Here is a 12425-nt window from a genome sequence, read left to right on the forward strand (position 1 = left end):
AACCAGGTTGGCGGAAAAGTCGAGGTGATTCAATCCACCGAATGTGTGATGTGACTAATAGCTTTTGGCATAGGCTTTCAGCAAAGATATTCGAATAGCGATCGCAGGTGGACCGTATGCCCATGCGCGAGCACTGCTAGATACTCAATGTCAAAGCGGGAACTGGATCTCTCGGCGACTTGTCGAACGCTTAGGCAAAACCAGCGAAATTTTGGGCGTCAATAATAATCCAAGCCTAAAGGCCGTCAGCGGTCACAGCATAACACCCTATGGCATACTATCCCTTGACTGGAGGTGGAATGAAACAGGAAATAGAGTGCATCGATGCGATTTCTACGTCTTTCCTGAGTCAGACCATCTTGATATTATCTTTGGGGCCGAGTATATTGCAGCTGAGGACCTTGTCACCGTCCCTGTGTGCTCTTTCTCACCCCTGACGCAACATAGAAAGGATACCGACGGTAACTTCACCCTCAGCTCGCTTCCTAAAGAACCAACATTTTCTGACGGTCTGATTCTAGCTCAGGAGGCCGAGAAAGCCAAGGCAAAGCAGCAGCAAGAGAAGAAGAAGGCTGAGGTTGAAGCTCGAATAAAAGCATCTCGAAACAAGGAACAGTAGTAAAGCGGCCAGTCAAGTTAGTCGCGGGGCTAGTAGTAAGGCTAGTATATACGAAGCTGGTCGCTATTCAATAGACATGGCAAGCAATCGCAAGTGTTGGATGAAGCGTAGAGGGTATGGGTATTCTTGTGATATAGCACTCGATGTATGATACAGTCAAAGTTCTGCCGGTCTTTGTAGGAAGGCCTAGGGAGAAATTCACCGCGAGAGTCCTTATAACCCGACCCCAAGCATTTGCTTCCCATCGCTCCGCATCTTTTGTTAGGGCTTTGGTAGTCTGAACAATTCCGTGGTCGAGGATGCGATCGAATTTGTAAGCTTCGATCAAGAATCACTCGTAGCCAGTTGACCTGTACACTCTATTATTAGAGAAGAACTTGGGTCTCTCGAGAGCGCTCTTGGAACGTGAAAGCCCTGGTTCGAACATTGAGACTAACACCGTTTGGAGGAGCCCTGAGCCATCTTACCCCTCTACGCTGTCCGCAAAACGATCGAACACAGATTCATCTCACCACGTCGTCTTTTATACCTCGTTCCTATAGCGAGGCTGGTCCATAAGCATTGGCTATTGAAGAGTATAGTCGACCCCTTGACTACTGCAGGCGTTATATCTTAAATACTTCGTATGTGATTAAGGAATAGGGTTTTAAGCTCAGACGCTTCCCAACCTGACCGCGGAAACCCTCCGCCCTACACTCAATATGGTACAACAAGATTTAGACGCAGGGCTGCTGGTTTGTCGGGGTGGGGGGGGCCGGTCACTTGGCACACTCGTAATATTAGCGGCATGATCTAATCGTAGCCGAATAGAGAACATGTACTTCGGAACAAGTTCCTTAGTACGCGTGGAAAGTATTATGCTACGACCGCCTTATGAATATGGGTTTGCGTTTGCGTTGCTCGATCGTCCGATGGGACTATTCCTGGTTCCTTCGGTCGTAACAATCCTCGAGAATACTATAATAGACAATATCGTTACAAGATTGCCTCACCTCGTGTGAAAGAGCAGGGCGACGTCTCAATACTGTTGTCAATTGACAACCACGTATGTCGCCAGATACGTTCTAATGCAGGTGAGACAATTACATTGCCATGGGGCTACCAATCAGGATACAGCCCACGCTGCTGCTACAACATAAACCAGCTGTCAAGACCTTTTTCTTGCATCGAATCAATACCGTTGTCTTACGATGGAAGGTTATGCAAAATTGGCTTCCTTGATGGGAGCCAATCCTGAAGTGGCTATTCTTCGTCGGTTTGGAGCGATGAACGCTCAAAATCTACTATATTTTCAAGCGGAACTAGTAGCGTTGGAAGATGACCTTCGATATTATGCTGACCAAGACTCTGCATCGGATGACCTCGATCGAAAACTTTATTCAGAGTGCTGGGACTATCTCAGCAAATCGGACGATAAGAGTAGTGGTAGTGACGAAAGAGCCGGACAACAATGGCGGACAATGCTCAGGATACGTGAAAAACTGAAAGAGTATAGTTCGTCAAAGCCGATCCAACGAATCTATTGTTTCTCAATCTCGATTTTTGGAAGCAGTACTGAAACATTACAGACGAAGCGCTTCTGCACCAGACGGCGCTCGCAGGTCTTCAGAAGCCCAACCCCAGAGATCTCTCCTTTCTCCAGCAATGGATGGAATCTGTCTCAATGGGCAATGTGCGTCTGGTGGGCCAAGACAGTGATGTCTGGTCAAAGCCGGATAAATCAGACCTCATCGCTCTACAAGCTCGGCACGCCGACGATCCTCTTACGGCCTGGGTAACTAATACAGGGGTGCACTGGTGGCATCAGGTTGTTGGGAAATATCTGAGGGTACTGGTTTCCCTCCCACGCTGAAATAAAACGTCATTAATGATCCGAGCTTTTTGATGCTACTCTACATTGGAAAAAGCTTGGCTACTATCTTTACTTACTACGCCTTTACAGCAACCAGAAGCCACGAATTGGTCCGCCAATACAGTCTCCTACTCACAAACTGGGCTCTCCCGCCTCCCGTCCCTCGTCGGTGTAGTTCTAGCTTCTCTACTCCCGATCGCCTCCATCGTTGTCCTGTACACAATCAGCTCTGATCTAGTACGCTTGATCGTGATTGGACTTTTCACGGCTGGCTTCTCAACTAGTCTGAAATTGGTGACGAATGCGAGACTAGTTGACGTGTTCACTGCTACTGCCGCGTAAGTACACATCTGTCCAAAGGGTGAAGAATATGAAGGCTGATGGAGTGGGAAGCTTCACTGCTGTTCAGGTGGTTTTTGTGGGAACGAATGGGAGTGCAGGTGGAAACAATCATTGAAAAGATGGAAAGGGACTCTCAGGACATAGGAGAAATGTGCGGAAGATTCAGGAAAAGCCAGCGACCTGATTGATGTCCTCCTTAGTCAATATATCGAGATAGATTGAATCGTAGAACAATTGCTCTAGTATACACAATCAGCCCGAAATTCCACGAGATATACTAAATCTTGTCAGACATGTAGACTCCGTGAACGGTCGCCGCATGATTCTTAAAACGCATCACACGGTTGAGCGTGACTGTCGCACATTCGGGAAGGGGGAAAGGGCAGGGTTCGCGGGGCCGAAAAGGGCGACGACGGTCGAAGTGCCGCTGCAACGAATATTTCAAATGTAGGTTGGTATGATCGAGGCAGTAAAGGCAATCGTCGGGTTTATATCTTACAGGAGAGAGATAGGGAATCGAGGAGTCCGACTCAGGGTCGGACTTAACGGCGTTCAAGGGACGTTCTGCGTTATTCACAAGGACGGCAGAAGAGGAAATAGACAGCTAGGGGAGCGAGCAAGGTCGACCAGGACTAGGGGAGGGCGATTTAAAAAATGATAAATTCGAGGGCAAAAGTACACAAGAAGAGAAAGAATGGAAGAAGAGTTTGAGAGTCGTAAGAAAGATAAGAGGAATAAATTTGAGAGAGCGACCTTGGTAATTGAGTGTCTTTCCTATTGTCGCCGCTTCTCCATGAAGGCTCTGCGTATGAACTTTAACCAGACCATCAACTTATGTAGTATCGTAACGAACCGCCCACCCCAGACGGTGAAAGAGATACGTAACAATTTCTGATAAGAATGCCAACCAGACAGCAATTTCCTCACCTTCAAGAAGGCGCAGTCATTCAGACTCGCGTGACGGTCACCCGCGTCGCGCGAGAACAAAGCCGGCGCTAACCCTAGCGGGGGCAGATTTCTGTATTCTTGGCACCCGTTATCGATAAGCATAGGGCCGATGCCAAGACATCACCATCCACCGCCTTGGAATGGGAGAAACTTTTTTGGAGTGCGATACATAGCCATCCGGATGGCTCCTGTCCAACCTCGTACCGCCGAATCATTCACCTACCCCCAGTCCTACTCCTTCCCACCATTCTTCACCCTCCAACCCAACCTCCAAACCCGCCTCTCCCAACTCCGCAAATGGTCCCGCCTAATCCAGCGGTACTGCCGGCATCACCACGTCTTCAAGCTTTCTCTGGTCGCTGCCCTCGACACACCCTTGTTCAAGAACGCAGAACTGAGGAAGAGGTTGAGCGTGAACGATGCGTTGCAAGTGGTGGATTGGATGACGAGGGATGAGGGTGGTAGGAGGGCGGAGTGGATCGATGGAGGGGTAGAGGCGAAGGGGGGAACGACGTGGGTGTATTGGAAGAGGCCTGAGGAGTGGGCGGAGGTGATTGTTGGGTGGGTGGAGGACACTGGGCAGAAGAATACCGTGCTCACGCTTTATGAGTTGATGAACGGGGAGATGACTGTGGGACAGGGTATAGTACCTCGCGAGAAAAGGTCGAAGTCGAATGCTCACGGAATGCTAGATTTTCACGGCATGGACGCCGAACTGTTCCACAGATCGCTGGCCGTGTTGGTCAAACGGGGCAAAGCGCAGGTATTTGGAAGTGAAGATCAACAGGGAGTCAAATTTTTCTGAAGGATGCCTGCATTGAGTGCTGCTCTTGCAGCCTGAACGTTACCATCACCGAACATTTTCCCACGAAGCCGGGTCTGATATACAGACGTTCAATCGCCACCCATCTCTCTCGACATGCGAATAAAAAAGGACTTGTGCTGTCACAAACGCTCCGCTCAGTCGTCCAAATGCCCCCCATACGCTCAAGCCGTAAGTGTGATATCCTTTTCAGTCAAATTATAAGAGTCACGCCATTGGTGCTTTTGCGACAGCGCAAGGTCCACTATCCAGTCGTGGCGGACAACGAGAGGGTTCTTGCCCATTCCGTCGATCATTTGCCGGAATTTCGGCCACAATTTCGCCTCTTCTGGAGTAGTACCACTGATAAGGTACACGTATCCGGGCGAACTAGCCTCGAAGTCGTCACCCTCTTCGTCCAGACCTGCTCGCAGCGTTGCCGTGAATCCAGCGCGAGCACGATACATGAGGCACTTGCCACCATTCACCTCCGCGATGGACTTGTATGTCTCAAAGCCGCCGTGAATGAGCTCGGTACAATAAATCGAGTACCCTCGAAGGAGCTGACCTTTGTTGCTCTTTGCTCGAACGAGGGAATCGCTGAGCTTGTAGCCCATTCGCTTTTCGCTCTCGGTGTCTTGCAGCAGATAATTCTCTGGCTCAAGGCGCTTGTTTTGTGAGAGGCAATCGTTTACAAAGTCGGTAGATAGGATAATGGGAGCGTGTGCCAGCGCGCAGATGAACTTTTGTGTGCGGAGGATATGAGGAGAAGCAAGATGAGTGCAACTGGCGACATCAGGGACGATCAGTATTCCCATCGCTCGAAGTCGTGCCTATGTCATGTCAGTAATGCTCATAGCTGGTGAGCTGACCATTGTACTTACGCGCTCTTCGCCTTCCTTTTTGGCAGCACTTACCCACCCCTTGTATCCAGAGAGCGCCAAACGCATCGATGGAGGAGCAAGCCCCTTTGACTTCTTAGCCCTCTTCGTCGCCCTGGTCTCTTCATCTGCTCCTGTATCGGTATCTTCGTCTTTCGATACCGATCGCTTCCTGTTGACTTCGGGTACCAAATCTTCGCTTGACTTGCGACCTCCATGGGTAACCCCACCAACTCTCTTTCTCTCTTTTTGGAAAAGTGCGATATCAGGAGCGAGATCGTGCAACTTTGCGACTGCCTTGTCCTTTGCACTGCGACTGCCTGTGGTAGAAGGTGTCTCGTTCTCTTTACCCTGGCCGATGAATCGTGAAGAGGCTGGTGTTCGAACTGCGTTGCCCTCTGTATGTCTCCTATTCTCTTTCGAAGCCTTGGGGGTATGGCCATCAGATTGAAGAGCACGGAAAGGTACTTCTTGACTCCCCGCAGAACGCGATGGTTGGGGTTTCATGGCATTCGTACTCCTTGAAGATGTAGCGTTAGGAGGTTTCACAGACATTGGCCTCGGCACATCGTCACTCTCAGCAGAGGGATCAACGTCGGACCCAAGAGGGAAGAACATTTTTTCAACTGCCTGTTTGTCAATTGGCGTCTGCCCAACAACTTCGCCTAAGTTGGTACGGGTCGGAAAATGGTTGTAGCGCGGATCAGAGACGGTCTGTATCTGCCATTTGGCGTAGCTCTCTTCAAGCCAAAGGTGATTGACCATGTGAATGTTCCACTCCTTTGCCGCGTCGCATTTTTCACTAACCATATGAGCAGTAATTAGATGGGTGTTGTCCTCCTTCATAGTCTTGGTAAATTCTCCTCCTGCCGCTTTGGCAAGATTTTCCAAGTACACACGAGCCTCACCATTGTAATTCGAGAGACTGATACGAAATATACTGAAGCCAGGAAGACCCTGGTGAGCAACCGGATAGTGTAACAGCCGTCGCAAAGGGGAAGTCCATGCGTTGTGAGTGATAAGGTAATAGAGCCAAGCCAAGTTTCCGACGTCCTTCCCGGCCCTGGAGGCTATCCGGTAGTCAAGCGACTCTCGGTAATGACAGATGAAGATGTCGGCTTTGTATACGCTGCCAGTCACCATCCCTCCACCGTTTAAGATCAGATCTTCAATAGTGCCCAAAAGATGACTCCCCAATTCGAGATCCCGAGAGAGCATGACCTTCTTACCCTTGAAGACCGTGAGTTGGCGACGATTCGCGCTGGGCGAGCTGGAAGGCGTGGGCAGCCGATCAGGTTTAGGAGATGATGCACCTAGCATGTCTTGCCGTCCGGCCTCGGGTATACGATCTTCAGGGCGTTTCCGTAGGATCTCGGGATCCGGCAGGCAATAGGGCGCTTCATCAATTCGTTTGCCTAGTTTGAGGCAGTCGTCGAACCTAGCAAGAGTCAGAGCTTGTAATCGTCGCAGATTCTCGACGAAAGGCTTGTTACCAGTGTGGCAAAACAAATTTACACTTGACGTTCCTGCTGATGGCCGTTTTGCACTTGTCCGAGTCCATAGTCAGGGCTACAATGTGGGTGACCATCTTCGATACTGAACTAGAGTACAGTCCACCCATGGCGAGAACGCCTCCAATGATAGCATCTGAATCTCCACTTGGTAGATCGACGCAACAAACGACCAGACCGGAGAAGAATAGCCTAGGATCTGGGCTGTATTGTCGAGGATTTGCAAGTCTGCCTTTAGCAATCGAGGCTTTCACCCAATCTGGCTTGACCACAGACTTCAGCGCATCGTTGGCTGCTCCGTACTCAGGGAAATCCGTTGTGGTTGAGATGATGTGTGTGATGTCTTGCAAAGGAATCGGGTCCGCGATTGCTGTCCTGGTTATCTCTTCGGCCCCATTGTCTTCCAGTAACTTGGCAAGCTGAAGGCTTGTGTCAGCATCATTTCTTCACTCTCATCTGTGTGTTGTAACACGCACCTCGCGTGCGCTGTCTCCTCGAAGATCCCCGGTTTGCACGATGCAGAATTGGACTTGTGCGAATAAAGATTTGCTTTCTGCACCGTCCAGATCCATAGCGGCTACTTTCGACAGATCTGAAGATGGTCTCTAAGGGCAACAAGCTCTTCTTTATGAACAATATGAAAAAATGTGGCGGACGCCTCTGAGATGGGGGCTTTGCGCAAATGTTGACTGAAGTCGCGTCGGCAAAACCGTTATCGATTGACGCGCCAAGCTTTTGACACACGTGACCACCTTTAGCCGGGTTTGTTTCGGCAGATCGTGATGACTGACGAGCATTTGGAATTGGGGCTGCTGACGGCGCATATTGGTCCACACATCGTCACCGCCTTCTCATCTGATATTGTACATATGGGAACACCGAGTTCATGCGGAGAGGAGTCCTCAATGCTTTCTAATCATGGCTTGACTTGATATGAGTATCGAATTGTCTGTGCTGCTTGCTTGATGGCCAAGCAGCTAGGCATTGCAAGGGGCCATTAATGATTGATTGCTGTATATATCTTCGAGACTTTCCCTGTTCGAACAAAAAATTTGTTCGCTCTTTCTACAGGGAAACTGCCCTTACACAGGTGTACATAACTCGCAGCTCCCACCATGTCTCCTTCAATGTTCAGAGTGCAAGAGCATACTATTCCTTGCCAATATGTTCGAGAATACCCTGGAGCAACATTGGAAAATCAAGAAGATGATCTCGTCCTTCACGTCAAGCAATATACTCCCTTGGACCAGTCTTACACCCAAGCTGGTGCTATCACCATCATTGGTACTCATGCCAATGGCTTTCCGAAGGAGTTGTACGAGCCTCTGTGGGACGACTTAGCTCAGGCTTTGAGGAAGCAACGTCAGACCATCAGAGGCATATGGATTGCAGATGTTGCTCAGCAAGGGATGAGTGGGGTCTTAAATGAAGACAAGCTTGGCAACGATCCTTCTTGGAATGATCATTCTCGCGACCTGCTGCACATGATCAACCACTTCCGCAAGGAAATGTCACGTCCTTTGGTAGGCGTAGGCCACAGCATGGGCGGGAATCAATTGGTCAATCTGGCCTATCTACACCCACGGCTCCTGACATCTCTTGTTCTCATTGATCCCGTTATCCAGAACGCTTCTGCTGCAGCTCCGGACAAATCACGTTTGTCGCATACCCAAGCATCAACATTCCGCCGCGATGACTGGCCTTCTCGTGTGGAAGCCGCATCATCGGTCAAGAAAAGCAAGTTTTATCAGTCGTGGGACCCTCGGGTTCTAGACCTATGGATCAAATATGGCTTGCGAAGCCTGCCAACAGCTATTTACCCCGACCGCTCAGAAAACGATGATGACCCTGTGACCTTGACTACTACCAAGCATCAGGAGGTCTTTACCTTCTTGCGTCCGAATTTTGACGGCTTGGACGCAAATGGCAAGCTGATTGTCAATCGCCGCACGCATCCAGATCTGGATCTGAGAGCCGGAGACACGTACCCATTCTACCGGCCTGAGCCACCTGCAGTTTTCAACGACCTCCCGCGCCTAAGGCCTAGCGCTCTGTACATCTTTGGTGGGCAGTCTGATTTATCCACACCTGACTTGCGGAAGCAGAAGGTGGAGCGTACGGGTACCGGCGTAGGAGGTAGCGGCGGTGCTGAAGCAGACAGAGTCAAAGAAGTGGTGCTCGAAGACGTGGGGCATCTTGTTCCCATGGAAGCCGTCGCAAGATGTGCTACTGCCGCCGGAGAATGGCTGGCGAGCGATTTGAAGCGTTGGAGGAGCGAGGAAGCAGATTTCAAGCGGGAATGGGAGGCAAAGGAGAGAAAGGCGAAATGCACAATCAGTGAAGAGTGGAAGAAGAATATTGGCGGTGATCCGAGGAGAAAGTCGGAAAAGCTGTGAAGAGCCTTGTACGAGAATATGAAAAGAGTCATGCAGAGAGAGAATTTCAAGCATTCTATCTCCCAAGAGGCAGGTTGTCAGAAGAAGCGGCAGTCTTCAGAGCTCTCGTCTTTTCAAACTCGCACACTGGTGAGTTACCGTTTAGTCTATATTCACTTCTATTGGTTGTAAAGATACCCTGTTTTCGAACTCTGAATCATGGCTGCAATCTAACAGATGTGCAATGCTGCTATTGCCCATTGCCCGAGCTACAAACTCCTTCAACGCAGACAACAAATATCCAGCATTCTTCAAGACCGATGACTCGCTGCCCTTAAGATCTCTATTCCATACAAATGCTCCAATCAGCGAGTAGGATCGAAATCCGTACCGCAACCTTGGCGTAAGAGATACTCGTGGCCTGTCGTTTGAGGCACATCTGCTGTGCCGATTGTGTATGCTGTCCACCCTTGATGGTCTTCTATGGACAGATCTGCGACATACTGTGAAAGGGGACGACCGACTTCGACTTTGGAATGCTCGTGGGTTTGAGAATACCACATCAATTTGTGGAAATGTGTACTTGGGACAAGTATCTTTGTAACACATGATGAATCCCATAAGGAATGCGATTCTTCTTACTGGAAATATTGGTGATCGACTGCATCAACTGACGCTCCCCGCTCCAAGAGCAGCGAACAGACGTCTCGGGTTTTGTCCGGAGACATCATTTCAGCACGTCCAGCCGACTGCTTTACTCAATAGGTCTCTTTCCGGAAAGCGTTGTGGAGTGGTCTGTCATGAGAACGTTGACAGCACAGCCAACGGAGGTTCCGAATGCAAGGCCAGCTGACTTTGACATGGCTGCATCGGAAGGACAACCTGACTCACAGGTCGATTGTGATCAAACTATCATGTCGAAGAGACGGCCTGGGGTGACTATCGCGAATGCTGTGGTAAGCAATGTCATAAAAGCTATACGGAAGGCTGAGGCTCTAAATCTGTGACAGGGATGGCAAGTTCAGAACCACGATGGCTTTGTCAAGTCTTACATTTCGACTATGCGCTATGGCCCTTTCAGTGAGCAATGTGAGACTTGGCGGCGTATTAGCCAATGGTCTAGTATGCTACGATGTGTCATCTTAGGCGACAGTGACCCTGTCATCATCTCCGACGAGTTCACTGATGATGTCAAAAGCATCTTGGGACCTGCCCAAGTGAATTTCTTGATTTGCGGCGCAGGACATGATCTGCCTATGACCAAAAGCAGAGAAGTCTTAAGGCATCTCGTGGAATTTGAAGATGTGAGATCAAAATCCGATGTTGATCGTTCAGCAACGTAGAAGCCCAATAAACAGACGCAATAGCACCTATCCGTGGAATCCATCACTAATTGACGGGGTCTTCAACGTCGTCGTTGTGATATCTGTCATCTAAGACGATAAGAGACCTTCTAATCTTCTCCCGATAACTGGAACCCTGCGGTAGAAGTTTTTATGTAGATTACAGGCCAGTCTTGGGTTTACACACTCACCTGGTTCCACACATTTCTGGATACTTATGGAAACAACCGCTTGGGATTACGATGGTCTATGTCTATCTGCTATAATCCAAATTTCGTCAAGTTTTTTTCTTGGAAAGATCATGTCGAGCGCTACCATTCGCGCTCTTCGTCTGAACAACTTCTGGCAGAGACCAAAACCTCGGCCACGACAAGTCGTACTCATCCTGCCGTCCGTTCAAGCAATGCCTCAGCCAGATACCCCAAGTGATGTAGAAGTAGGCGCCGGTGCCGGTCATAAGATGCCTACAATCATGCGTTAGCAAACTGCTCTATTCAGCAAATCAGTGCTGATACGTACCACCACCCATGACCCTCCAAAAGGACCCCCCACGGCAGCCCAATGTGCCTTCGCCACACCCGCAGCTTCGAGCAATACACATTATCCAAACTCCAGATGAAGAAACCCCCAAGGAATGTCGTAAGACCAAAACCAATCATGAGCCACATCGTGCCCAGGATCTTTCTATCCCTCCTGTCCTCCCCTTGACTGACTAGCTTTTCATCGGCTGTCATACTCCTTTTGTGCAACAACTTGTACTCGCTCTCACTCTGCTTCAACCTCGGCCGCAAGTTCAATTCCATTACATACATGCTGCGCGTAAGGACGACAGCGGTGAGTATTGCGTAGGCATTCTGGTGGAAGGCGGGATCTTGAAGGTAGTGGTAATAGAGCGTGATGAAGATGGCGAGCGAGAGTAGGAAGAGCGCCAAGCAGAGCGAGAAGAGGCGGGAGCGCGAGTATGAGAAGGTCGCGTAACACATGAGGCAGGTGGTGTATATCATAGAGAGCTCGTCGACGAGCTGCATGGGATATTTGAGCGTTGCGTGAAAGAGGAAGCTGCCGGTCCCGACGAGTAGATAGCCAATGAAGCTGACAAGAAAGATGGTGTCATGGCCATGGTTGCGGCAGGATTGAATACCCCGATAGGCAAAAAAGACGAAGAGGAGGTTCGTGAGGGTATTAACTATCTCGGCGGCATATGGGGTCGCGTAGTAGTCCTTGTGGAGCTGTCAGTGGGGCCAATTGGAATCATTTTGGTGGAGTTTGCAGACTTCTTCGCACCAATTGATGGTGGAGGTGACTGGGTCCCAATAGCCACCAGCTGGGTTACCATATGCGATGGAAGGGAGCCAGGAAGACATCTTGAAGGTCTTAGCTGCTGATGCCACAGCAACGTAAGGTAGATCTTAGATGTTGACAAATGACCACGATTCCAAAATATTACGGTACTTATTACTTGAGGTAGATGCCGAATGGTACGCTAAGGGGTATACCCGGCGCTTGCGCTGATCCTCTAACCAAACATATGTGCAACTCAGATTCTCGGTCAGCGAGACGCCAATTGAGATTTCCTCCAAAAAACAAGCAGTTCCCAAGGTCTCCGGCCATTTCGAGTCTACTTTGTCCTGATTCGGCCGGTATTGGTCGTACAAGATGTCAATCCCCAATCAAGCTCTACAGAAGGTTCACCATATCCTTTCACTATTTCTCCCTGGCCCAGCTGATGTTGACACAGCTTGTTCAAGAAAT

The 12425-nt window shown here is 49.6% G+C and overlaps 6 protein-coding genes across 6 annotated transcripts; 4 read left to right on the forward strand and 2 right to left on the reverse strand.

Annotated features, from left to right (window-relative positions):
- Positions 1 to 1809: 1809 nt before the first annotated feature.
- On the forward strand, positions 1810 to 2928 carry HO173_007498 (uncharacterized protein; the record flags this gene model as incomplete). The annotated part of the gene is made up of 4 exons (XM_037309401.1): positions 1810 to 2113; positions 2188 to 2447; positions 2562 to 2809; positions 2865 to 2928. The coding sequence occupies 4 exons, from the start codon at positions 1810 to 1812 to the stop codon at positions 2926 to 2928; spliced, it is 876 nt and encodes a 291-aa protein (XP_037163704.1).
- Positions 2929 to 3942: 1014 nt separating this feature from the next.
- HO173_007499 (uncharacterized protein) lies at positions 3943 to 4566 on the forward strand (the record flags this gene model as incomplete). The annotated part of the gene is made up of 1 exon (XM_037309402.1): positions 3943 to 4566. The coding sequence occupies one exon, from the start codon at positions 3943 to 3945 to the stop codon at positions 4564 to 4566; it is 624 nt and encodes a 207-aa protein (XP_037163705.1).
- Positions 4567 to 4748: 182 nt separating this feature from the next.
- HO173_007500 (uncharacterized protein) lies at positions 4749 to 7527 on the reverse strand (the record flags this gene model as incomplete). Its single annotated transcript, XM_037309403.1, has 4 exons — positions 4749 to 5396; positions 5448 to 6882; positions 6938 to 7374; positions 7432 to 7527. The coding sequence occupies 4 exons, from the start codon at positions 7525 to 7527 to the stop codon at positions 4749 to 4751; spliced, it is 2616 nt and encodes an 871-aa protein (XP_037163706.1).
- Positions 7528 to 8070: 543 nt separating this feature from the next.
- HO173_007501 (uncharacterized protein) lies at positions 8071 to 9351 on the forward strand (the record flags this gene model as incomplete). The annotated part of the gene is made up of 1 exon (XM_037309404.1): positions 8071 to 9351. One exon carries the CDS (start codon positions 8071 to 8073, stop codon positions 9349 to 9351), a length of 1281 nt encoding a protein of 426 aa, XP_037163707.1.
- A 779-nt stretch (positions 9352 to 10130) lies between these two features.
- On the forward strand, positions 10131 to 10673 carry HO173_007502 (uncharacterized protein; the record flags this gene model as incomplete). The annotated part of the gene is made up of 2 exons (XM_037309405.1): positions 10131 to 10286; positions 10341 to 10673. The coding sequence occupies 2 exons, from the start codon at positions 10131 to 10133 to the stop codon at positions 10671 to 10673; spliced, it is 489 nt and encodes a 162-aa protein (XP_037163708.1).
- Positions 10674 to 10950: 277 nt separating this feature from the next.
- On the reverse strand, positions 10951 to 12037 carry HO173_007503 (uncharacterized protein; the record flags this gene model as incomplete). Its single annotated transcript, XM_037309406.1, has 3 exons — positions 10951 to 11137; positions 11193 to 11893; positions 11948 to 12037. 3 exons carry the CDS (start codon positions 12035 to 12037, stop codon positions 10951 to 10953), a joined length of 978 nt encoding a protein of 325 aa, XP_037163709.1.
- Between the last annotated feature and the right edge of the window lie 388 nt (positions 12038 to 12425).

Source organism: Letharia columbiana (assembly GCF_014066305.1).
Source record: "Letharia columbiana isolate WasteWater2 chromosome Unknown Sc0000024_s1, whole genome shotgun sequence".
NCBI classification, from domain to species: domain Eukaryota; kingdom Fungi; phylum Ascomycota; class Lecanoromycetes; order Lecanorales; family Parmeliaceae; genus Letharia; species Letharia columbiana.